Source organism: Calidris pugnax, unplaced genomic scaffold (genome assembly GCF_001431845.1).
Source record: "Calidris pugnax isolate Ruff unplaced genomic scaffold, ASM143184v1 scaffold44, whole genome shotgun sequence".
Taxonomy (NCBI): domain Eukaryota; kingdom Metazoa; phylum Chordata; class Aves; order Charadriiformes; family Scolopacidae; genus Calidris; species Calidris pugnax.
This window is the reverse complement of record NW_015094506.1, coordinates 37,223,124-37,250,827: the sequence shown is the minus strand read 5'-3', so window position 1 is coordinate 37,250,827 and position 27,704 is coordinate 37,223,124. Positions and strand designations below refer to the sequence as shown.

The following is a 27,704-nucleotide window of genomic DNA, read 5'->3' as shown; positions in this document are numbered from 1 at the left end:
CCCACATTTCTGTACCAAAATACTTGCACTCTGTTTCGAAAGTGTGAATCGTCTCAAGCTCCAAGTATAATTTAGGACAACTAAGAATATGCAGAAACCTCTGAGAATTAGACTGGTTATTTCAGTAAATTAACTAGGTAGCAACTCTGAAAATGCTGATGTTAGACAGTACTTTAGCTTCCTGGGCTATAAATGGATATAATTTTTACTTACCTGACAGGTGTGTCATGAGAATTAGCTAATATTGACACTTTGATCTTTAAAATGCTTTGCCAAGTATTAATTAAGGAAGGATCACTTTGCATTTAAAATAGCTAGTATTTTGAAGCTGAGTTTGTCTCCATTCCTCCTAAAGTGGTAAAGAATCTCTGTTTGTTTTTCTACATATTCCCCAGGAGATTATTTCAGAGAAATACAAGAAAGGAAGACTGACACGCTGATCTATGTTTCAAGGAAGATGATAGATACCTCTAAATAACAGCTAAGTTTTGTTGCAAGAATCTTCTCCTGTGGGTCTTGCAGCTAGATCCATAAGCTTAGGTGAAATGCTATTGAATGTAGGGAGAAAGGACACCCTTAACCCCCAACAAACCACCTTTTTATAACCAACCTGCTAGTATTTTTTACAAGGCAGGTCTCGAAGTGAAGTATGAGAAGTTCCTAACACAAAGATGAGGAGCCAAGGCTTGTCTGCGGAGCTTGTCTCTCTCCCAGCCACTCCATGCTCCATAATAAAGGCAGGACTTCCTGGGCACCCTTGTCGCAAAGATCTAAGAGCAAAGGCATGACATTTGGCCTTTACATGGCCCGGTGAATATAAAGCCAGATTAGAGGGAAATAAAAGGATGTACTTGATAGCATATGGGAAAACAGCAGCATAAGTCTCCAAATAAGCTGCTCTGAGCACCCCAGAGAGATCATTATGCAGGGCTTTCCTGTGGTTGCTACTGCTGGTGGTTACAGCCTGACCCGGTGTCACAGGCTACTCGTGCTGGTAGTGTGGAGACATCATCTCTCCTGGAGCCACGGCATTTTCCTTACTGTCAGCCAGGCAACACAGGGCCAAAGGGAAAGGAAAAAAGACAAGACACAGGTAGTGGAACAGATGCCAGAAAGCACACGCACAAAGAGAGATGCAACACCTGTGTAGGTCCTCCCCGCACCCCCCCAGCAAAAGCCCTTTAGGGTCTCAAGGTGATGACAGCAGAAAGTCTGTGACAGTATTTTGCAAAGCCCACGTCTCATTCTCACCCACTGCCCAAGACACAGAAGATGCTGAACAAATGTTACCCCATGCTTCAGTGACTTAAGTCCTATGGATGAAAAGATGAGTCTTAGAGGTGACTCTGGGGACTCAAGTCTGATGGACTGTCATATCTAGAAAATACCAAAACTAAAGTTTCTTATGCAAATCCTTCACGATAGTCTCTATGATGGGGGACTTTTTCCCCTGCTCCCCTGTCTCATTTCATGCACAGCATAGACATTACTTAATGAACTAGCAACTCTTCAATATTTATTTTTCTCCTCATTATCCAGTGTGGCTCTATGCCTTATTTACCATGCTATCCAAATGCTGCTGAGAATTATTTATAGCACTCATGATATAGGAGCCAAGTTCTTATAAACTACAATTAATTTTACAATACCCAGCTGGATCCTGCAACTAAGGTGGATGTTTTGGGGATGGGCACTGTTTTTGAGCAACCACTTTATAATCCTAGAAGTATAAAAAGCATGTCTGTAGACTTTCCAGAAAAAGCCTGCCTACCAGCAAGCAGAGCTTAGTGACAGCACATGACATGACGTGGTCCTCACCCTTCACAAGGGTGTTTGAACCAGGCTATTTACAGTGCCAGAGCACAAATTTAACATAAGAAATACTGTTGAAAACAGTGAACAAAACTCTCAGTGCTACATTAAGAACGTGTCCCAGGGATGTCAGATTACAAGATGTGCAGTGAGAACCTAATTTTGGTATCTAATTAGGGCTGGGTGCTTTTTTCCCTTGCCCTGTGCACTTTCCTGCCTGTGCTGTACTTGATGGTGCCTGCTCCTGGTTCCCTAAGGTACACTCTCCCATTCCTTCACCTTGCAGTCACTGCCTCCAGATTATTTTGATATATCATCAGTATAATGCAGTACAATTAGCAGTTTATCATCCCCTCCAGTACATTTCACATTTTTCCCAGCCTTTCCCTATTATTTAAGAGGAAAAAATGCCCCCTTGCTCTCCCCATCTTCTCCCTCTTCTTCACCAGGCAAAGAAACACAGCAAACCAACGTTTTTCTGGATTCCTCCAGCACCCCACCTTTGGCTTTCAGCTCTATGAAAGGTCAGTCCAGAAGTTTGTTGGAAGAGAATGAGGAAGAGGAAGTTTCTGCAAGTTTATTCTACTTTCTGGCTTTGTGGGTAACCAAAGCCAAAATCCTACCAGCTATCCTACCAAACCAAAGTTGAAGATTGAGTTGATGAGTATAATTTGAAAGTAACTCAAGAAAAACTTTTACATGTACAAACTTCTCACACACAGATGGAATTTTTCAAGAAATGCCACTGGCATGAACGAGCTGACTCAAGACATACTTTTAGGACCCTGGAGCAACTAAAGTGACTAGTCCCAGTAAAGGCCTTCAAACTTCATTTGTTTTGTTCAATACACACCGGAAAGTCCTAAGGATTTGATTTTATATCTTATAAGCCTACACAGGTTTCAGACTGGGCCAGACACCAGTAATGTAGAGAGTCAATGCACAGCCTAGCCTGTAAATCTTTAGCTTAGGTACAATGTTGTCAAATCTGAGGATCTTCATTTCAAGCAAGCCCATATCACTAGACAACTCTATATAAACCAGACAGCATTTCACAGTGTCTCTGCAGTAACTCACCAATTCAGTGCTATTGGTCAGTTAGTGATTTTAGAAGACAAGTTTATAAAAGCCCAAAGGCTAAAATTAAAAGTGTCCCAGCATTTTAGACATTTAAGACAGGATCACTGTCCTATTTGACATTTAAGTCATGAATTTTGTGGTTTATCCAGCATTTGGAAAGGCTTAGTTGACTGCTTCCAAACTCATCAGGCAGGCCCTGGGAAATGGAAGGTGAGATCGTGGGAAAAATGCAATATGAAAAAATACTGGAACGAATCTGTGGCAGCTACAAGTTCATGACTGTCACTGCCCTGCACACCAGAGCCACTCAAAGCCTCCTGGGGTATGACTTGCAGAGCCATGGCTTTGCTTCACACACAAATATGTACGTACATATACACATGCGCATGCACAAAGTTAGGGAGTTCATATTACTATGAAATAGAGCTAGTGAAAGCAATTACTTTAAGAAAAATAATGGGGTATTCACCAGCAAAGTAACAGTTTCAAGAGTGTCTAGAAAATGAACCAAAGCTCTTATTGTTAGAGAACTATTGACTCCAGGTTTGAAAAAGTGACCTCAAGTGAGCAATGATGCACTTAGCCTGGAACTTGCAGCCACTGTATTTCACTCTAAATTGAATTGCCAATCCACAGTGCAATCTTCTTCTACTATAAACTCACATCTTTGGGGCAAATATACAGAAAAATACTGTATACTGGTTGCATTATTCCAAGTGAGACTAAATTCCTCTGGAAATGGAAAATATGTCCCCATTACAGAATTTAAGGATCCCCATGGGTATTTATACAGGGATAGTGGTGGGGTTTTTTTTCTTTTTAAGGGCACTTAGTGACAACTTCATGCTGACACTTTTCCTGCGAACAGTTCATAAGCATGCAAATAACTAAAAACACGTGGCCCCACTAAAAGCATTTAGGTACTTAAAGCCTACAGACCCATACTGAAAACCACGTAATAGACATTTTACACCTCACACACATACGCACAATGATCAGATCCAGCATCCTCCCCATACTAAAAGTGGTCTTTTTGCTAAATTAGGCTGCCAATTTAGTATGATTTATAGTATCAACAATGTCAATGGTTTGCAAACATAAATAATAGACACATGCTGTGAAATACTTACATTCACTTTTCCACTAAGTCTTCTTCACTACAATCAAGTTATTTTCCAGGACAGTGTTTAATCTTCTTTCTAAATAAAAGAAGGCAGCAATTAAAAAATATATTCTTATACATTAAGCTATGCTTAATCACCTTAAATTTATGAACTTTAAAATATTGATTTAAGATCGTCTATAGTGTCCCATAAGCTTGTAATTTGTTTATATATAGTCAATTTTATTACATTTTAAACACAACTTTAGCACACCATAACTTTCAATCCTGAGGCTAAATGGGGCAATGTTCTGTATTTCAATAGCTGCTCAGATAATAAATCAGATGGACAGTTGCTCACAGATGTACAACTAATTACTGAAGCACTGAGAGCTCAACTGATATATTACCAGAAAGAATGCCTGGCATTACAGATGGGGTATTGTATGATTTGGCACTCCTCTAGCTAGAGCTTGAACACGCTCTTATCAATGGCAGTACTCAGCACCTCCCACGATCAAACATTTAAGAATGGAAGAGAAACAGTGCCTGCCCCTCTAGGGAAGGATAAAATACCATCTGATATTGTTTAACGTCACTGTATATGCCAAAAAGTGATAAAAAAGGGTTCATGTACATTGTTCAACATGACCGTGAGAATGACAACTGTCCTCGAAAAGATACCCCTGTCAATAGACGCAGTGAGCGCTGAATGCCACGGCCTGGTTCTTACACACAGTCATTTCTCAGTCACTTTTTAGGAAAGCATGCGATGCCCACTCAACCAGTTTGCAGCCAATGCCGACACACGCACTAAAAGATCACCGCTTGACAGTTCCCAGGTAAAAGAGACCCCAACACCCAGCAAAATCCACCACCTTTTCTGCAAAACTGTCTCATCTCAGCTGAACCTGGCTTTGAAGACTTGCGTAACACTGGCTCCCCAGGGAGGTAAGACACAAACATCAGCAGAGATTTTATTTCCCCTTTGTGTTCCTTGAGGCTGCCCAGTGCTAAACCAAGTTTATTTTGTTAATGTTTGATGGGATTTAATTTCTTGTTTGCATTCCCTATATCTAGTTGCTGTGGTAACGTATTCTTTAAGGCCAAGTACATTCATCTCTTCCCAGGGAAAAGCTGTTTGAGGGAACCTGCACCCTCACCGGGTGGAGTATGACCATGGATACTCAGCAAAATCATGAGATAAGGGACAGGGGAGAAGAGCTAGGTGAGATATTTAGACCACAGCTGCATTTTATGGCCTAACTGGAGAGTGTAGGCTGGGACTGGGACCGAGGGAAGCCGTAGGAGGTATGTATAAGCAACACAGCCAACTCAAGAGACAGACAGACAAAAATTTTAGACTTTAGGACCAAGGGAAAGGGCACATTTCTTTCTATTTATTACCAACAAAGGGAAAAACAGATCTGGTGCAACTTAAGCATATAAAGGAAAAGGAAATGCAGAAGTAAAAGGAAGGGCAGAGGTATGTGGAAGAGCATGATACTGTCAACAACAGCCAAGGAGGAAGGAGGTGGAGGTAGTCAGCAAGGAAACAAGACTCCATCCTGCTGCGGAGTTCCCTTTATACATCCATGTTGCCTCTTTCCTTTAGAGCGTTTTTGCAAGCACTGCCGAACGGTGATTTGGGCACATCTTGCACAGTTGTTTCACATCTCAACTTTGCAGAAGCAACAACCGAAGTGCACGGAAATTAGTATTTGGCTGAGCCTGGAAAAGGAACTGAATGCTGTCAGCACTGACTGTTGTGTCCAGCCAGTTATATCCCCGGTAATAAAGGTATGACCCTCCTAATAACATCAGAAATCGGGAAAACAGGTTCAAATGTAACCCAGCAACTGGCAGAGTCATGAGATCACTTATGTGTCAGTTGTCACATGGGTACACCAGGCATTTTAGTCTGTAGTTGGTATCAGCTGTGCCAGAGAATGATGCCACCAAACTGTACTCAATTTTCTGTTTTACAAAATAGGAAGCATTTTTCATAAGAGGCTTGGGACACGAGCCAGAAATCTCACTCACTGTCTCCCTATTTATTCAGACTGAGTCATCAGATTTTCCAGGTTTCTCCACTCAAATGGCACATTGCTTTGGCTAGGTTTAGATGGACACAGGTGGTACCATCTGCCGCAAAGCTTCCTGGTTTTGTTTGCTTTTGTTTTCTCCTTTTACCTCCTGCTCGTAGCACAACAGCTCTTTTTCTGTGTCTTACACTGGAACACCATGAGGAATTGGTCTTTCATGGTATGGGTTTGACCAGCTGGCCAGTCAAAATGGGCTGCTTGAACTAAAGGAACTAAAAAACACATTGCTATCACAGGTCTTCTGACAGCCGGAGGCCCTTGCAGACTGACCTGAAGTTAAAGGTATTTAGATGACAATAGGGAATTTGTTCTTCAAAGCTGACAGAAACCATGAGCACAAACAGAGCAAGTGGGTAGGGGGCTGCTCACACAAGCTAATTTCAGTCTAACAAGGTTATCTTTCTGTTCTCTCTCCACTGGCTTGACAGAAAGGGTCCTGCTATGGATCCTCACCGCTTCATGGTATTTCTCCTTATCTGCCAGGCCCTTTTTCCAAAGATTATAAGCCTTCTTTTTGTTCCTGAGTTCCAGCCGAAGCTCTCTATTTAGCCAGGCTGGTCTTCTTCCCTTCCTGCTTGATTTTAGGGACTTGGGAATAGCTTTATCTTGCGCCTTTAAGAGTGCCTCCTTGAAGAATGACCAGCTTTCCTGGGCACCCTTGCCCTCGAGGACCATCTCCCAAGGGACACCCCCAATCATGCTCCTGAAGAGGCCAAAGTCTGCCCTTCGGAAGTCCAGGGTGGCAGTCCTGCTGGCCCCCCGCCTTGCTTCAGTGAGAATTGAAAAATTTATCATTTCATGATCACTTTGTCCAAGACGGCCTCCAACGTTTACATCCCCCCCACAAGACCTTCCGAGTTAACTATCAGCAGGTCCAGTAGGGCACTTTCCCTGGTCGGTTCCCTCACCAGCTGCGTTAGGAAGTTGTCTTCCACGCATTCCCTGAGCTGCTTTTCAGAGGAGACTTCCTCTCATCTCCATAGCCCTCAGAGGACAGCAGGGAGATTACTGCCATGAGACTACATTTAGCTCTTATCCTTTCCCACCCCAGTCTGAATGCTAACTGCTCCTGCTTTTCACATGGGACAATTTCTGCCTTACAAATTGAAATAATCCTTTAGGAAGTAAGGACAAAGACCACCACGGACGTGTCATGCAGTTAAGACCATCAGGACAGGTCAATAACCCAGCAGAGACAGGACAACTGTAAATAACCTCCCCGTCCTGCAAGCACCCCCTTCCTCAGCAGGCAGCTGTGCCTCTGTATTTAGGGTGAATGTCTCAGATACCATAATTCCAAAAAGACGATAAACTCAGGCTGATCGGTTGTGTCCAAGTATAAATGTTTGCAAGTGGATAACACACTGCCCCGATGCTGCGGCTGCCGGGAAAATTGTGGCTTCCAAAAGCTGGAAGGAACAAAGCGTGGCACTTGCCCTTCCGTGCCTGAAGCCCGCGCTGCTAGGAGTAGGAGTAAGAACATATTGACGGCTTTTTTTTTTTTTTCTGTTTGCTTCTAGAGCTAAAAACAGATCATAAACCACATTTCTTTGAGGGAGGCTTTTGTTTGTTTGTTAGAAAGGGCAAGCAGTGGGTCAGGGATAGAAAGTTGTACTATCCGGTTCCCAGACACAGACCCTATTCCCCCGAGCCTTGAGCTATATGGAACACATGGAGCAGATACTCTTCATATAGGCTTGTATACACCCATGGAACTGTTATTTGGCTGCTGAGCTAACAAGCATGGTGCACTTGATAGGAAGGAGCATGTAGGATAACACCATGTACTGCTTTCTCGAGCTTAATTTTGAAAACGGATCTTCACATTTCAGTGCTGGGAAGGCTACGTTACAACACTGAGATCATGTCCATATGGAAACAGGATACAGAATTTACTATTAAAAACTTCAGAGTGATATCAAATGTCAGCTTAAGACTCCAAACATTGCAGGGTATTTACATCTCTAATTAACTCTATTTCACACTTGTACATTCCAATATCTGGCCAATGCTATATCTTCCCTCACCTTCAGCTTGGCCAATGCTATATCTTCCCTCACCTTCAGCTCTCCAACATATGGCGCCCTTGGTCATCTCCACTCTGCCCTCTCTACCTCCTCGACCTCAGAGACACCCACTCCACTTCTAGCACATGAACTCCAAGGTTTTATTACTGACTTCTTCTTTGTCTCTTCTGCTTGGCTATCTCGGGCTTAGTGTCTTCCTTGTGTTGAAGCTGCTCAACAAACCTCTACCTTCAATACACTGAAATCTGATACTGCTTAAACTCTTTCTTTTGGTTTCCAGTCAAACTCACATACTTTTGACCTCAATTTTATGCATTATGAAAAGACTTTGACCAACTCTGTGCAAAAATTAACAGAATATTAAAATAATAATGGAAGTGTTTAATATTGCTGGATAAACCTCAAAGGAACAACCACTTTCACTCAGGCCTTTCATTTTGCTGTTCCTGTAGTCTGTGGGGCAAAAAGAACAAAAAAATAAAAAAAAAAAGAAAGAAAAGAAAAAGGAAAAAAAACCACGTATGCTGGAGCTTTTTGTTCTTTAAATTTAAGCATGTCAGACCAAAATCTGAGTTTTACAGATACGCTATAAGAAAGAAGACTGCATAACCCCAAACTGAAACCCTGTAATTTGTGCTCCATTACTCTTTCTGAATAACCTCCACTTTAGTCTAAGGAGACTAAATATCTTATGTCTTTATAGAATCTTCCAGAGACATTTCTTAACTACAGAATTAAACACACTAACCCCAAACTACTTCTTTCTCTGCTGTCCCTTGTGACCAGTCTAAAAATCCCAACTACTCTTTCAACAGTATTTCACTGCAAAGATCAAACGGAAGAACGCTACCCCCTGGTAGCTTTGCAAGAATAAGGATACCAAGAAATCATATCCATAAGTTTTCAGCGTTTGCAGAAAAAAGCTATTTTGGAAAGATCCTCAACTATGAGGCATAAACATTCTATCTGATAGTGAGCTGTAATACAAGGAATTTTACTGGCACATACTTGGGATGGCCAGTGTAACTCATGGGTTTTTTGGTTGCAAATTAACACGATTGTCCTAAATTCATACCATAAAAGCCATGATACACGGTAATTTTAACTATAGAAGTCACCTGTGAATGCTAAAATAGCAAATAACAGAGGCAGACTTTTAGCACAGTAATGGTTGTGCATTTTTATCATCATGAAAATGAAACTTTACAAATCAGATGTAAAAATGAACTCTCTAGTTTAAGCACACCTGCAGTGACCCTGGCTAGACCATGCGACAAGCTAAACACCATATGTGAGTTAGAGAAGATAAGAATTTTTCTACATGTTAGGTGAACCAATACACATTAGAGATATCTCCATATATTTATTTTTTTATCTCTAACTTGAGCTCCAGGGACTTAAGATGATAAATTCAAAATCATAAACAGTACACGCTACACCAATGACTTTTCAAATGCCACTTGGCAAATTGTTTCAAAATTAATCTTGTGAGAAGTGACTTACACCACAGTATTGGAAATTTACACATGCCACTGTAGGGGTCTCATCAAACCTGGTAGTTTCTCTGTACACAGTACAGCCTAAGAAGGAAGGAAAGAGTTCCAAAAGGCTATGGAAACTGGGTTTCTTTCTCTTACTGTTGGCTATAGAGGCATCTCAGTTGCTCATGTTAGGAGTCTGATTTGTTAAAGTGAATATCCTTATTATGTAATGGAATAACATCTTAATTTTGTGCCCTCTGGCTAAAAAAGATTCAGAAGTTAGTGAAAAACTCATCAATGTCTTTACTCTGATACACTCTGCATAAACACAGAGAGACAGTAAAGAACGTCTCTTCAGTAGCTTTGCAGGGGCTTTTCAGTCCTTCAAATGACCACATGCAGATTCCCAACAGCCGTCTAATTAGCCTTTTCATCAAGCACTTTGCCTTCTCTACATCTGTCAGGGGACCAGAGAGGACTTCTCAGGCAGTTGCCGAGGCAGATCTTTCATTTCTAACTCACACAACTTCCCGAGTAATAAAGACTCCCTGCAAGCAGGAACCCGATCTCTCACTATTAAGTAAACACTTGCTACTTATATTCTAGCTGAAGGTTAATCATCAAGTAGTTTACAAAACATGTGCTACTTTGGAGACCAAAGGTGAAATCCTTCGGTCACCGAAGTGCAAGTTTCCACACAGCCAGAACTGTTGTCCTGAAGGCACATGTGTGCGTTAATGTGTCCACATAGGAAAAGGCTACAGGAGCAACTAACATCCTCTTATGCAAAGCCAGAAAGCACTCACACTTCCACTTGGATGATCCTGTGTATTTAACTAGCCTTGCTTGGTTAAAATACATTTATATGTATCCACCTTTGAAGAGCACACCATGCTCAAGGTCCCGAACAGACAAGCCTTTATTCTCCAAAGGGCAAAGAGCAAAACAAGTTCAAATGCTCTTTGTGCTTACTGTTACTCTCTTGACTGGCTTTAGACAGCACTTTTTCAGCAGGTGAGGACACCAAATTTTTCTCTGAGGCCTCCCCACCTCACTCTGACAGCAAACGGGGCCAAGTCCAGCCACTGTGACACCCTGCCTCTGTGTAAGGGCCTCCTTCTGCAACCCAGGGGTCTCCCAGCAACGCCAGATGCTCCCCACGTCACGAGCGGCACTTAGCGCAGGTGACAGGAGACAGACACTGCTACACCACAGAACAAAGTTCACACTTAGTTTTCCAGGAATTCAACATAATACTGGCACAGCCAAGTTTTTAAATCACCCCAAATTCCATATTACCCAAAGCTCACAAGTTTAGTTTTCCCTTCACTTTCCTATTCCTTCAAAGTCCTAAAATGATATTGCTGTTTCCCTCTGCTCTAAATTCTCACATAATCTTTTTTCTCTTTCTTTTTCTTTTTTTTTTTTTTCTCCTTTGGCTTCTGAGGGCCAGGGCAGAGGAGAGACATAGAGGGAGGTATACTGGAAAATGAAGCAGACTGCAATCTATGTTTGTGCTGACCATAACAAACAGCATAAACACAGATGAGTTAGACTAGTCTGCATTCATCAGCAGTTTTCAAAGTACTGAAGTAGCTCAGTCATTTCAAAATATCATTAAGTATTTCACTGATGATTATTAGGAATCTCGATGATTATTAGGAATATCATTCTGGCACTGTGCAGACTTACAGGTAGATCTGCGCTGACTGCAAAATGTTCTCCAGCTGCTGCTTTGGCTAAAACAACCCCAGCAACACCAACCACCCCCCTTCACAAACACAGCTGTTAACTACTCACAGAAGAACACAAAAATTCACCAAAATTGTCCCATGACCATTACTGTTCAATCAATGTAAATTGTGCGACATCCAAGGACGCTGCTTCAGAGCCTCCCACCTCAAAAAAGAAAATCAGTATCTCCTGTATTACATTCCCTCTTTCATCTTCATGTCGTTGAAGGCATTCCACAGGCAGTTTTATTTCTGAGAGCACTGATTTTCGATCGATCTGCTCTGGCCTGGATTTGAAATAGGATACTACATGAAATTGGATCCTGGGAGCCTCAAACATGCCCAGGCTTGCACAGGAGGTTAAACAAAAAGAAAAATACGCTTTTTTTAAACACAGGGTGCTAGTAAAACTGATTTTAAAATGCCCTCCATTTCTCTCGACTGGAAGTAATATATTACCTCTATAAAGTCTTTTATATCAAGCTCTTGAAATTCTTTATTATTTATACAATGCCATTGGTGCACACCTCGCCTTAGAAATATGCATTTTAATAGTCAACCAAAGTGATCCAAACCACCAAGGTAATTAAGACTGCTTTAAAATTGGCTTCACTACCTTTCCTCATATATCTGCCAAGCTACAGCCCAGTCCTGCAGTCTCTTCATCACGTAGTCAGTAGGAGCACTCACACAAGAATTTGAAGGTTTACTCCCTAAATTACCAAATACAGTCTGCTTTAGTGAAGAAGGAGCAGGCATGACAGTGGGAGTGTGAAAAAGGAGAGAGAAAAATGCTAAGTGTGGGAAGGTAAAAAGGAGAAAAGATTGTTAAATGGGGAATGTGGCATGGATGAGAGAGAATAAGTAACATAAGGAGACATAAGCATGGTGTGGAAAACAAGAGGAAAAGCATAAAAGGATGGAGAGCTTCTCCTGAAATTGTAGGGCTTTGAATGCATTTGCAGGACACTGAACAGAGAAGAAAGTGCAGGAGGAACAGTTAGAGACAGCAAATTGGAATGAAGAGCTAAGAGCTTTCTTCTTAATTTTTATTTAAAAAGTAAAAATAACCCAAGGTTAACTTTCCACTCCTTTCTCATCCCGCAATAGGACCCTAATTGCTGTGGAGCAGAGTATGAGACACTGTGGAGACTCCTGGCATGGCGAGCCAGGTGAGCCTTGCCAGAGCCCAGGTGGAAGTATTGGTGAAGTTTCAGGTGTCTCCATTGTTTGAGACCAATTTTTCTGAGGATAGCCCACTGCACAGCAAATTTTGTTTCTTTTCTTTGTATCTAAAAGTGCAAAAAAGGAATCACTGCAAAGCCTGGTTTGAAACTTCATCTTCCCCACTGAGAAATGTGTAAAAATCAGAACCTCCTCATTAATAGAACAGTGGCCTGGCTGTGCCTCTTGCTGGTCAGATCAGACAGCATCACAGCAATCCAAGTTTAAATACCAGGGATGTCTCATTTGTCCATCAAAACCAAGGAACAAGGCAACTCTGCCTAATTATCAGCAATATAAGAACACTTCCCTCCTTCAAATCAGGCAGAAGGGCTCTTCTCTTCTTCAGTGCCTCTCAGGGAATCAGCCTGATCCGCCCCCCACCCCTTCTTGCTTCCTCTGTGAGCTATCTTCCTAATCTGGAATCCTTCAGAGCTGGGAACGGGACCCCCTGCCTTGATTCCCATCATCTGCACCAATTTATGTCAGCAAGTCAGGCCAGCTGGCTGCCTGCACACCCAAGGAGCCCATACGCTCTAATACTGTGCCCTTTTTTTTGAAAAACAAAACAAAACAAACCACACAAAAGCAAACCCAAAAAAGCACAACAGGCCAGCAGAGCTTTGTCTGCCAGGTTAAAACTTGCTCCCTGCACTGTGAGCCTAATCTACCTGCTGCTGCTGAGCACAGACACACAGAATCATAGAATGGTTTGGGTTGGAAGGGACCTTTAAAGGTCCTCTAGTCCAACCCCCCCTGCCATGAGCAGGGTCAACTCCAAGTAGATTAAGTTGCTCAGAGCCCCGTCCAACCTGACCTTGAACATTTCTCCAGAGGTGGGGCATCTACCACCTCTCTGGGCAACCTGTGCCAGCGTTTCACCACCCTCATTGTAAAACGTTTCTTCCTTCTATCTCATCTAAATCAACCCTCTCTGAGTTTAAAGCCGTTACCCCTTGGTGTAGCTGCTCCTCTGGTGGGCGAGCCTCTCTTCTGCAAATAATTCAAAGGTATTTCTGGGCTGGGGGAAGGGTGCAGGTTTATTGTTTCTGCTTCACTAGGAAAGTTACATATGTTGGTGTTTTTTTTTTAAAAAAAGAAAACATTCCAAACTGCGATATGAGCTGGGCTCTGGCTGATACTGCCCTATCTTGCAGAGCAAGTCACAGCGGGTTCTGTAATCGCAGGCTCTGCAAACACTGATTTTACCCCCCTCCATGGGATCTTAACTCACCCGGCGCTCCCGAGCAGAGGACACCCGTGTGTGCAGCCACTGGCATCAACAGGGAACGGCTGGGCAAAGCCCCAGTTGATCCAGTGGTCCAACTGATTTCAGTCCTTCCTTGGGTAACCTCCTTCTTTCATGTTTACTCAGGGCACGAGCTACGGGAAAAAGTGCTTGTTGTTCAGCTCAAGCACTTTTTTTTCCCGCCGGCGGAGGAAGCCACGTTTGGATCCACACGAAGGGAAAGGCAATATTTATAAAGGAAGTTCCCACACTTCCTCTTCAAACAAATCACTCTTGGCTGGGTTTGCAATTACAGCCCTACCGTAAAGAGGAGGTGGGGTGTAAAAAAACATTGAGCTTATTATTTCCTTTTAAAGTCACTTGCCTCTGAAAAGGCACATTCCAGAGAGGAAAGAGTTAAGCACTTGGGACAAACTGTCAAGTTTTCAGTAACTAATTTACTCTTCCTGTAGGCCTGGAGGAAATCCACAGCCGCCACAAATATTCCTTGCTCGCTTCAATACTACTCTTTGTGAAATGGATTTTAATGGCCAAGCAAAGTGATCCAAACCGCAGATGTAATTAAAGCTGCCGAAACTGGCTCCGGGAAGGGCTGGGAAGTGCCTGATGCCCCGTCTAGGGCCGGTCGCCGCGGTGCAGGCTGACAGTGACACTGGCGGTGACACCGGGAGGCCTGGGCCTCATCGGACATGACATGTTGCTGCTGACAGGACGGATCCCAGGGGTTACAGGATGGAGATGCGCGGCAGAAGATGGAGAGAGAGCCAGCAGCTCCCTGTGCTGCCAGCGACCCGGGCAAGCCCGTGTGGGACCTCTGCGGAGGGGATGCTGGTCTGGAGAAGCATCTGCTCTCACCCTGTTTCCATCCCATGCCCTGCTCCGCAGGTTATAAAGCTCTGCCACCGCAAGCCCATTTGTTTGTAATGCTGCTGTGTTAAAAACCTCTCTAATCCATGGGAAAAACTGTATTTGACAAGCTATATTTCCCTCCACACACAGCGTAGGAAGCAGAGAGATTTTCCTGACAATTCACGGTAAATCAACTTCCTATTTGAACCGACATACCTTAATTTCTTCTGTGGTGAGTCAAACCACTAGTCTGCCTGAAAGGTCGGTAGTCCCCTGGTACTGAAACCTCGATTAGATCCATACCCAGCAAAGGCAGAATAAAGTTTTCCCGAAACTCCTATCCAAAGCGTGGGAGGATGGAAAATAAGATCAGCATACCTTGCTGAAAATAGTTCTTGAGATAAAAGATGTGATTGCTTTGGCACTAACTTCTCTCTCCTCCTTTCCTCCCCTCCTCAGCCACGCCGAGGTGTGAAAGGCTTAGGAAACTCCCTGTCCCTACTCTGCATTTTTTTCATGTTTAATTTTAGATTAGAACACAATTGGATTTGGACTTGATTAACCTTTCATCCAAAGAAAATCCCACACCTTTTAGTTACTAATTCCATTTGATAACAGCTGCAGAAAACTAACTCCATATTTTTGAAGTTAAATCATTGCCAAATTCTGCTTTCAAGTGCCAGCTGCCCAGAACTTCCCAAAACAATTATATTTAAATTATTAATTAAAACCATTTGGAATATTATGATTAAAATCAATTAGTTTATGCAAAGAGATCTACAAACCAGAAAGAGAGTTACAGTGAAAGAAATTCATCGTCTGATGAATAATTAATACAGCTCTTCATTTGTTTCACGTCGTGCGCCAAGTAAGCACAAAAGAAAAGTCATTAATACGAGTGGATCGCAGAGCTAACAGAGATCATTACACATTTATAATCACTAAACTGTTAAGTGGAAAGTTTGCAGGGAAAAAAAAAATCCCCCTGCAATAATAGGTTCAGAACAAATCAAAAACCACAATTTTGTCCATCTGGATGAAACAACAGAGGAAAGAAAAGAAAAGCAGCACTGCCTCTCAGGCTTGTTTGCTGTAGGTAAGCAGCAAGATCTGTCGTCAGCTGTAAGAAGGAAGGTGCTTCTCTGAAACCTCTGTCTTCAGACCTGCAAGTACAACTCACGAGAGCTGCTGGTCTGACTGCCCTCTCGTTTCTGGACACAAAACACCACGGCTTGGCCAATTACCTCCATGTGCTTGCCATAAAAGCATGTGATTTTATATCCACGCACGCACTTTTTCCTCTCAGCCACGGAAAGAAGCATTTTTCTAGTCTGACAGGCTACAGGTCCCTTGGCAAAGCGCATTGCGTCTTTAAAAAACAGTGGGTTTGGGTAAACAATGAGCAGATTTCCTGGGGATTACCAGAACTACATACCTCTTGTTAAAGAGTGCTTCAGTGACATCAGATGATGTCAATGGAAGAACAGCGTAAATCATTCATTGCTGCACAACTGAAAATTTAGCATGTGTTAATTTGTAACATTCCTTAACTCAATTATTTAGGTTGGAGTGGGTGGGAATTGGTGGGGTAAAACACAAGCAAACAGTTGCTGTCCTGTTGATGCTACTCTGCTTTCATCCTGCTTAACCATTTCTCTCCTCCTAAACCTTTACACCATTTCAAAGAAAAAGTTGGATTTGAACGTGTTTGTTTTTATTTTCAAAAGGACTCAAGAGTATCTCTCCAAAGAAATGTCAGAGATTAAAAAAGTACCCATGGTGGGAGAACATTCATTGCCTTTTAAACGCTGAATTACAGCAGAGAAGTTAAGAAATGAGGTAGGTGTTTTATCAAAGAGCTTCCTGCACGCTCTGTTACCAGCTTCTCTGCTTGAGGCAACAACGGGGATATTTTCACACTGTGAAAACACTGACTTTGCAACACATTTCTGCTCCAAATGGGAGGCTCACCTGCCTCCCTCAGTACACAACATGCCTGCCTTCTCCTTCCTTCATTACATTACTCTCGATGCCCTTTTTTTTTTGGTGCTTTTCCCCATCGCCTTCCCCATGTCCCATTTGCTGAAAATGGAGAGTGCAGCCACTAACATTAAACTTGAACTTTCTACCTCCTGACATTAGTGACTCGAAAAACTAGACAAAACAAGCTGTCCCATTTCTAGACATTGTCTGTGCACTGATCTCAGAATCAAACCCCTTTCTGGTCACAAATGATAAATGATGTGACTTCCTCCATGATAAACGATGCAACTTTCTCCAAACAAAGCTTAGCTAACTGTGTTACGCAGAGCCTGCCTTGCCTTGCCTGGGACTGCCTGGGATGTGGATACAGAGCAGCCATGAGACTCATCTTCTGAGTTCTGAGGGCAACCATGGCTCTGCACAGAGAGTCCCAGAAGGGCACCATTTGCCTAGTATTGATTTAAGGCTAATCACCCCTGCCTATCGACTAATACTGAAGCAGTTACGTGGCTTACAGAAGCAGTTTGTCGCTGTTGTACAAACCCATCCTGCCCCGATGCATCCATCCTGCCGAGCACAACACCAAGGGTGGCCGGTTCCCGAGACCAGTCACTCACCAGCAGCTGAGAACAGGCTTATCTTTCACACCATTTGAAAATAGGAAATCACATTTACACAGGTCCAGGCTCCCAGGGTAGCTTTGTTTGTTTTGTTGAGAATGTGAAATACACACACTCTTGCCAGACATGCCATTTGCCGGGCTGGGATAAAATCTTGATCTCTTTGCAAATAAGAGGTAAAATCCTGAGATGCACACGGTTTCACTCCCTGGATGTTCATGCTCATTTCTCCCCTCACATAAAGGGAGCATCACTGTCTCACAGGAATTCACTTGGCAGGGTGGGAAGTACCTCTTAGGGTACTGAAAATGGAGGATTTTCCATCCTGGGAATGACCTGCCTTCCTTATAGCACCTCTGCTCACCGGCTCAAAACAAACTTTAGCACTCTTCCCAATTCCATGCCTTCTACCAACAACCACTGCTACCGACCCGTTAGCACGTACTTTTCATATCTTTCGAACAGATGAAAGTTTTGGGATTAATTAGACTTGGTTTCACAGCCAGCCCAATCCTGCCCACAGTGTTATCACCACAGACAAAAGAGCCCACGGATCTGCTTTACGCCTGTAAAGGTTTGGTCTGCCTTTGCACTGTAAAGTACTTAATGGGCAACACTGTGGCTTAAATATTCCTCAAACAAGGCAGATTTAAAAAGCAGCAGTAGCTCACTCTACTTTAAGGGAAAAATGATATTTTGACTGAGAAATGCCCTCTACTCCGCTGGGTTTGGGCCTCGGTGGCTGCAGAGATACCTGTAGGAAGCATGAACTGGAAATGCTGCCAGAGAGCCAATGCCGTGGTCTTGATGGCATAAAAACCTATTACTTTTGTACCCTATGCTGAAAAAGTATTTGACATATTATGGTCTGGAACGTGCTGGTGTAGTGTATGGTTATAAACTAGCCAATTTTGATTGCTGGGTGTAGGCAGTAGCCAAGTAACGAGAAACAAGTAGTTTTGCCTCTAATTACGGAGCGCTTCAGTGCAAAGAGATCCCGGGTGAATGTGAGGGTTTTTCCCCCTCTCTAAAGAAGTCCCAGTTTTTCTCAGTAGCTCCCCTCTGCAGAACTAGCGTGCTAAGGCGCTGCTCGTGATACTGCCTTGCGCCGTAGGGGACACAGCGCCCCATGGCAAAGCCCTCCCTAATTGGCACTCCTATCTGCCCACCTCACCTCTGAACTCCCGCAACAAAAGAAAGCATTAATCCACAACTTCAAGAATTCAATAGTCGTTTAAGCAGAAGGTCAGGTACCTAATGGGCTGTCAAGTTCAGGCTGTCTATCCGCCCATCTTCCCAGCTCCCCGAGTTCCCAGGCCTTGACTGACGGTCCTCGGCAGCTGGGGACTTTGTTTTCCTGCCAAAGCAGGATGAAGGCTGAGCACAGGCGACTGCTTTGCAAATTTTAAGTTGGGATGACATATTCCGGCTTCATTGGAGGGGAGAGGAAAATAAAGCAGGCGTGAAAAGGTACACAGCAATGCCTGAGAAATATATTAAGGATGCCGTTTGTTCCTCTATCACTGGCATGCTTTAACAGAATATAAATATACTTTCAGACGTCTGCATCGTGCTTTTTGATCTGAACATTACTATGATTGCAGTAGTTTCAATACCTCATAGCAAGGATAATTGTGTGTAAATGCCGTGCAGCACCGGTGAAGGCAGCGTGCATACTTGTACGCAATTCCCAGCTCTTTTTCAGTGCCACAGGTTACGGAGGGAGTTTGAAAACTACAGCCTGGAAGGCAGGAACATTGCTACGGCTCCCAGAAATTTCCAGGAGGTACCCAAAGAGGAGGGAGCCTGTTGCAGACTGGCTGGGACACGGCCCGCCGTGCATACTTGCTTTTGAACCCTCTCTTAAAACCCAAACATTTTTTTCCAAACAGATCACAGGTCACGTAAGCTTCCCAAGGGATATATTGGTTACAGATGTTTTCATGTAATAAAATATTCCACTCAACTGCAGTATTTCGAACTGATAATGCTAAAGCTAAATTACCCTTGGCTAATGGTTATGTCCCCGATGTACTCCTTACCATGGTAAACACTGGGCTCATTTGTTACCATTTAGCCAACAGAATATTTAATTTTTTATAAGAGCATGCCACAAAGACAATGTATTTCAAGTTTGCAAGAGCTGCAACGTAAGTTTGAACTTTTCAAAATATATACTTAAAATTAATTTTTTGCATATTTGTAGAATAAATTATACCTCTAAGTTTCAGTATTATCATATCAATTTGCATTTAAAACTTACCTCATTTTTTAAACATGAGTAATTTTAATAATTTTCCAAGATTTCACTCTTGAACTTGGAATGATTAAAAAAACAACAAAAAAATCACTCCTTGGTTGTCTGAATGGTACAGGGCTAATACAAAACATTCAATTTGATTTCCTCCTGGCAGAGCTGTTAGGAAAGGAAAGGTCATTGTTACGGTATCTCTAAAATGATCAAGTAGTTTTAAAAAAAAAAAAATTAATAAAAGGAAAAGGGTGAGGAAGAGATGATTGTTTTCAAAATATCCTTACAATATAGCACTAACAAGAATGGCTATGAAAAAGGTGGAAAAAAAAAATGAATAAGGAAACATAACAAGTTTTCTACCATAACAAGGAGCCTCCCTCAAACCAGGGAAGTTTGTGCTGCTGTACTGTACTATGTTTCTATGAAAACTAACACCTCCACATTCTTATTTAAGAGATTAGAGCACTTGGCTTGAAACATCCATTCCTCTTTGCTCTCTATACTGGATGATCGCGATCACCCACCCCAGCTCGGATTGCAAATGCCTCCATTAAGAACAATAGAAAAAAGTGACTCTTGGTGCCGTATCACTGTTTCTATGTTGATGCTTCAAGGATAAAGTCAACCTATTTTAATTAAGTTCTAGAAAGACGGGAAATATAGCAGAAACAGAGCACTCTCTGAGGAGGGAGATGTAACCTACTTTAGCACAACTAGCATTTTATCAAAAGCAGAACCTGTCCATTTTTAAGAAAATGTGAAAGTAGGATGGTTTAGACTAGACAGAAAAAGCATTATTCTCCGTACTCTACAATGCCATGGCCCAGGTATTCACTACTTTAATGCGATTGTTCAATGTTTAACGTCAATAAAATATTGTATCTTTTCTGAGCTGTGATCACCAACCTTGATAAGCAATTTTTGCAGCTATCAAACTCAAATGTATGCTTGCACTTGGTAAAGTAAGGCAGTGTCACTTTGCTTAGTGTCATTAAGATGATCAGAAGCACGCATTAAAGTCTCACTATGGGGCAAAAAAAACAGAAGGAAGAATTCCCCATCACCCCAAATGAAAGAATAATTCAGTCTCCAGCCAATCACTCAGGGGGAAAATGTCATTTAGATCAATGGAGGTGCTTCCTACGCATGACCAAAATGGCTATACAAAGTTTGGAAGAGATGGACTTTGTTTGGTTCCAAGCAATGCACCAGGAACGCTTTACCCAGCAAATATTTTTATCATGGTCCTGCTAGTCTGCCTAGCACTCTGCTTCTCATCGTTGTATTTGATTAGCTGTATGTTTATTCTGGGGCTGATGTGGTAATTAAGATTGCCAGCATGTATGGGAGGCAATAATGCTTCTTGATGGCTCTGGCATTAGGGAGGGAGGCACATGAAACACGAAGCAACAGCCCTGCTCTCGTGGCTAAGGACAACATCCAGGACAGGAATGAAGTGCTGCATTGTGACTAGTCACTGAGTTTCTGAAAAAAGTGCAATCCAGTTTTTCTAAGCAGACGCTCTCACACAGAAAACAAAACCCCAATCTGCTGATATTTGAAAATTTTTAACTGCTTTAGCAGTTTTTAGGCTGGTATGACTAAGCAGCAGTAAGAGCATTGGTTGCTGTGCATCGGTGACTTGAAAACACACGACGAGTCTTGCAAACTCGAATGCTCCTTTCCTCTTCCCTGAAACAGCCTCTAGCACGGTAACCACCAGCAGTGTGCAGGCGTAACTCCTTTGAGATCCGGCAGACTGGGAAAAGGACCAGTTTTCTGGAATCCAAATCACCTGGACTCAGCAGCAGACCTGATCTGCCAGGGCTGCCCTCGGGAGCCGTATCCCGGCCAGTCAGCAGGACGCTGCCCATCGCACACTGGCTGCCACACAGTCTTCCTCCACTTCCCCTCTTCCCTCGTTATTTTTGCTGGCTGACATCAATCCCTGGGCAGCAAATCCCTCTTCATCTTAGTGCATGCATAATGTGGGTAAGCAGCAAAAAGCACAAATACAACAACCTTGAAGCTCATCTATGAGAGGGGGTGTAAGCAAAGCAAAACTCCTGAGAGATTTTGCAAATCCCGACACACACAGGAACAGACAGTTTGCAGGGTGAAAAATTATTATTTTGAATTAATTATTGGTATGTTTTATGATGTCTTTGCCTTGCCCTGGTTGCTTAAGGATGGTACCCAGAAAGCCTAGCTGAGATGCCCAAGAGTGTCATTTGTCTGTTGCTCATCTGCCTGCCTTCCCTGGCCCCTTTATCTACGCAGTCAATATCATATCCAAAACCGCACGCTGGCTTCCCTGAATGTTTTACTTTTCAGATAAATGCCTAATTAACTCCCCCTTTATTTTAAGCCATCATATGTAGCAAAATACTCCAATTAAAAATGGAATGTCTACTAATTTAAGCCCAAAGGTTCTGTTAAGGCAAGTTTCATGAATCCTAAAAATAGAAATGCATTCATAATTTTTTCCTCACTTTAATTAGGCTTTTTTTTTTTTTTGGCTCGAATTTAAATATCCCTCTGCAGTATCTTCAACTGCATTGCAGTAGTAGGAACTCCACGTACAACACAAGAACCTTAAGAGGAAAGATAACTTGCCTTTTTAATTCTTCCACTCAGAGAAGGGTATAAAGTGGAGGCATGCATCCCACGAAACAGAAGTGTTGCAATTAAACAGGAGAGACTTCAGAAAGACAGGAATCCCAGAAGGAAATGAAACCTGTGGTTGATTTGTGCATAGTGAGATCTCGGCCCTTCTCTAATCTATCGTCTTAAGTGAGGTGGAAGAAAGTAGTGTTGCGGCAGTCAAGGTGAAGGTGATGTGACTAATGGTACAGCACCCAGACTAAGGGCAAGTCAGTTCAGACCGAGCTGAAAAATACGCTCCGTGGGGCTCCTTGAATGACATTACTTATAGCAGTTACAGAATGCAAGGTCATGGTTCTTCAAATACAGGTTAAACTTCTAAGGTGGTGAACTAATCTGGAAAGCAGAGACTTGAAGAATGACTTCAGGGCCACGGTGAGCCACAACTAAAACTCTGACAGGGATGCAGTGGCCAAGACGATTAATGGGATCTTTCAATACATGAGCTAGGGGAAGACACAAAGCAGAAAACATCATTGTAGCACTTCAGAGAAGCATTATTAGGAACAGATGCAGTTGAGGTTATCTGGGGCAACGGGGTAGTAAGCAAAACAGCGCTAAGTGGTAGTCACAGACCTGCTGCCTGCTTTGCCTATGCCGGAGCTGAGCTTCCTCCTGTTACTGCTGGCAGAAGTGGCAATGGGAGGAGATAGAGCAACCAGCTCCTCCCAGCCCTGGCCACACTCTTTCTCTTTCTTCCCTCTTCCACAGCTGGGGTAGCAAAGCCCAGATCTTCAGGGTGAACTCATTTTGCCCTCAGTCCTGGAGTGGCAAAAATTCAGTTTCTCTTACATCGCTTAGATGCCTGGGACTGGTTCTGTCACTTCATACAGCATTACTGAAATTATTCCAACCATACATGGCCATGCCCGGCATCCACACTGCACAAGAGATGTTGACAAATTGGAAAGGATTCAGGATGGAGCTGTAAGAAGTATTCAGAGTCAGGAAAAGATGCCCTAAAGCAAGAGCCAGAAGTAATTCAGTCTATTTGGTTTCACAAAAAGAAAGTTCAGAATGGCTTGATCACAGTCCATAAATACTTACATTAGTGAGAGACATTTAGTAAAGGGCATAACAAGATACAGAGCTGAAAAATGGAACTTTGAGGCAAAATTGAGGCTAAAAATGAGGGGGAAGTGTTAGAAATGAATGCAATTAAGTCACTGGAACCTTTTACATTTGCACGCAGTAAATTTGCCATCACCTGAAGTCTTTAAAAAAAATTGAGATTGGATGTCTTTTTAAAATGATATTATCTAGCTCAAGCAGAACTTGCAGACTGAGTCAAGGAGTGAATTTGTACAAGTGTATAATACTATAGCTGAGTAACCTAGATGATCAAAATATTATAGAACCGATGAGCATATATTTATTTCTTGAGTGGGCCTACAAAATCCAATTTTTTCTGTATCTGCTTTAAATGAATGCACCAGCTCTGTTGAACTCATCTGAACTTCTAACTTGAGCCTTCTGCTATAGAAGTGATAAATGTCCAGCTTCCTTCTCTTCAGACACTGTGAAGAAGCAATCCAAATACTGAGGCTGAGCGCAGGTGAACACGGTGAATTTGAAGACAAGATGTCATCTATAAGCAGCTCCCCTAATCCAGAAGCCTGACTGCACTGCCGTGCTTTCCGGGGACATTTCCAGGAAACCTTGGATCATTCCAGCACGTGGGATTAGATGGAGGGCAGGGGCTTACCAGCTAGAACTCCTTGACCCTGGCCAACCCGGTTATGCTAAGCAGGACAGTATGGGAGGTATCTTGGTATTTAGACACCAACCAGGTAAACAGTTTCACCAGGAGTGCAACGCAGAAGAACTGGGCAAAGCAGGATAGCCTGGATATATCCAGGGTTAAGCTAGTTAAATCCTATACCTTTGAAAACCACTGCAAAATTACCGCATGCTTTACTTTATTAAAGGTATTAACATCTCAGGAGTGATATTATGCGATGGCAGCATTTCTTAGCCGTCCGTAAGCTTTAGGAATGTTGTCAGGAGACAGACTCAAAAAAGGCACATTTCCCCCGCCCCGGTTCAGCTCCTCTGCTGAATTGTTTGCAAATCCATAGTCCTTTCTTCTCTCTACCACCACAAGAGGCATTTACTGTTTTTATGATCTCAGGATGGAAAAATATTAATCAGAAACAGCAGCAACAATTTCTTTTTCTTCTCAAATCTGTGTGGCATTAAGTATAATTACATAAATAACTGGAATGGCAGAAACAGACAATTGCTGGCTTTGTATGGGTATTGGAAAAGATTATACTGTTTTTATCATGTCTCTCAAATAATGGGTATCTTCCAAGTCTACTGTCAAGGAGACTGCTTGCTGCTTTAATGCTGATATGAAAATAATCTTGTAAAAATACTGAGAGAGGGTCTTTCCACATACTTTGCGCCAAGAAAGATTACTTAAATAAACCATTTAACCTGCTATTGACCTAAAACCTAGTTACATAAATGTTTTAAAAATTACTTATCCATCTTGAATAGATAGAAGTAATCTAGTGAAGTCAAGGATAACATAGGAAGTCCCTTAATGATGGCTGCATTCTCTGCAGCCCCTATTAGCATATGGTTTTTCTGCTGGCAAAGCAGATAGAAATGAACTGGAAGAACACAGTTGTAGGATAGCTCTTCCTCTTTCTAAAGGAACTGGAAAGAGACAGATACACATAAGGGAAGAGTAAAAACCTGCAAAGAGCTCTTACAAGGATAACCTCACCTATTTTTTTCCTCAGTTTTTCCATTATAAAAATTGCTATACTTTCTTTTTAAAACCAATAGTAAAAATTATAGAGGCCATATGGAAGATGAAAATGGAGGATGCGTCTACCAATACCTGAGCTAACGTCATTCCAAAGTCAATAAAAACAAGTGCATAAAACACTTGCTCCAGATTGCTGAACAAATGCTCAAAACCAACTGAGACAAATTATACCCAATTCAGCGTGGATGTGCTAGAGATACAAAGCGTTACAGGCATCCCACTGCAATGTGGGCAAAGAGGACAGCGTGTTTATCAAGCCTAACAAAGGCTAGCCCAGGAAAGCAGACAGCCCCTTCATCTACCAAAAAGTCCCCTAAATTTAACATCCCGGGTCTGTCAGCAGTGAGAGCGACCGCTCCGCTCGCCGGTGTGTAATGAGAAAAACCTCCCGGGCATCTCGCCTCTCCTCCCCTGCAATCAGGGCGGCGATGCCAGATGCAAGTTTGGAAGTCTTCAGCATTTCGTCTGACAGCATAAATGTTATGTTTTTTCATGAACCGAATCAGTCACCTGCTCCGCTGCACGCTTTTGCCACCTACTTATATTGGGCGTGCAGGATGGGATGCTTGTGTTTCAGTTCCCCTTCCTCACTTTAAGGAAATGGCACCTTTTCTACAGAGCCAACACCAGCCGTGGGGCCCACAGGGCTGTGCTGGAAACACTTAGGATGCTGTTAACACTGTCCATGCAACTCCAAGGGGCTGCAGTCGCCCCAGGAGGGGTTTCCTGGCCATACACCTGCCCGAAGGCTGCAGCGCTGAAGGCTGAGGCCCAATACTATTTTTTCCACACATGCAGATCATTTTCCCTTCTATTTCCTTTGGGAGGGTGGTATTTTTTTAAAAAAACAAACTCATTAATAAATTCATAATCTCACCAGCCATGTATATTTCCGCCTCCTGAAGAGTTAAAAGAAAAAAACAAACCAGCTCTTGATACTTCTGTCAATAAAGAGCACACTCAGGATCAAAGGAATAAAAATGCTAATTATGGTGCACTCTGTAACACCTCTCTCCCCAGCCAAGTGCTCTGATTAAGTTAACCATCGTGCTAATTATAATAGCGTTTAGCACAGCTGGGGCCAAAGAAAAGCCACCTTCTACCAGAGCATGGTTACCGGCCTCAGAGTGAGATCAAGCACATTTGTACCATAATAGAAACTTGCCTATGATCCACAGAACAGCCACTGCTCATTTTAAATACTGAGAACCATGTTCAGTTTCTTTTACCATTCACAAAAAAATGTGTGGACATTTAAAAAAAAAATTATTGTGTTGGTTTGGGGTTTTTTTCGTCATGAAAAAAAACCCGCTGGATTCAGAGGCCCAGAAATATTTGGCTCCTATGGGAACATACAGGAAGATAACACATCTTTGCAATTTAAAGGGGAACCCGCTCTTCTGCCTTTTCTCAGTCAATACCACCCGGCTGTGAAGTATGCCAGAGATGAGAGAGGAAGGCCACTGTATTCTATACTTTCATTTAAAATGGAACGAAGTAGCATGCAATTACTGGCAAAGCCACCTGCCACATTTCAGCAACACATTTGGATGGGGAATGGGGGTGATAGTACTGGTGAAAAATGACGGTTGAGTCTAAGTGAAAGCTAATCCTTCCCACCAATTCCATGGAGGGGAGAAAAATATAATAAATCAATAAATCCCTACAGCTCAGAAAATTGTATCTTCAGTGGATGCTTAGAATCCTTGTTGCACATAGCATAATTGGAAGAAAGAGATTTTTAAACGGTTATGTAGTTATAACTGTGTCTTCAATTCATCACTTCCCTCCTTGAAAGACTCATCAGCGTTTACTGGCAGTACCTTCTGCTGCACCCTGGTTGAAGGATAAGCAGCGCTACTTTCCACAAAGGAGCTAAAAGGTAAGAAAATCACCTTCACTTCATTATCAGTCCTCAAAATGGCTGTTTTATACTTGCTCAGCCTCTCCCAGACTTCGAGTAGCAGCAGATGAGCAGACTGTTTTTCAACATGAATTCAATAATTAATTCTGAATTAAACAAGTCATCTAAACACGGTGATGCAACTAATGCTCCTGAGTGGATACGTACTTTCCAAATTCCAGGCGTGTTCAAAGTGTTCCTGTTTCACTGCACAGATTCAGCAATCACCACCACCCTTGTCATGGGGCACCTTCCCATTCACTTCTCACGTATTGCATTGGTTCACTTAATTAGAATCACAGAATCATAGAATGGTCCAGGCCAGAAGGGACCTCCAAAGGTCATCTAGTCCAACCCCCCCGCAGTCAGCAGGGACACCCCCAACTAGACCAGGTTGCCCAGGACCTCATCGAGGCTCACCTGGAATATCTCCAGCGATGGGGCCTCAACCACCTCCCTGGGCAACCTGTTCCAGTGCTCCACCACCCTCACAGGTGTATACATACACATATATACATACACATATATATTAATAAATACAGTGCCATTTTATGTAAATTGATAACTGTCATCTAAATTCCTTACTGCTTTGATAGCCCGGTAAAAGTTATAAGTGGCTTTAATTCACTGTCTCAGTGCCGGTGCTCCTCGCCACCAATACAAACTAGGGGGTGAGGTGTTGGAAAGCAGCCCTGAGGAAAGGGACTTGGGGGTGCTGGTGGACGAGAAGCTGGACATGAGCAGGCAGTGGGCAGCTGCAGCCCAGAAGGCCAATCGCATCCTGGGCTGCATCAAAAGAAGCGTTGCCAGCAGGTCCAGAGAGGTGATTCTGCCACTTT

The 27,704-nt window shown here is 42.7% G+C and overlaps 1 protein-coding gene across 1 annotated transcript in view; it reads right to left on the bottom strand.

Moving 5' to 3' along the window:
* Positions 1 to 27,704, bottom strand: part of LOC106901026 (plexin-B2-like) — a 189,638-nt gene that overhangs the window by 50,412 nt on the left and 111,522 nt on the right. Inside the window, exon 3 of the mRNA XM_014963352.1 lies at positions 4,023 to 4,091. Within this exon, the coding sequence (XP_014818838.1) occupies positions 4,023 to 4,024 (2 nt within the window). The 5' untranslated portion in view covers positions 4,025 to 4,091. The remainder of the gene's footprint in view (positions 1 to 4,022; positions 4,092 to 27,704) is intronic.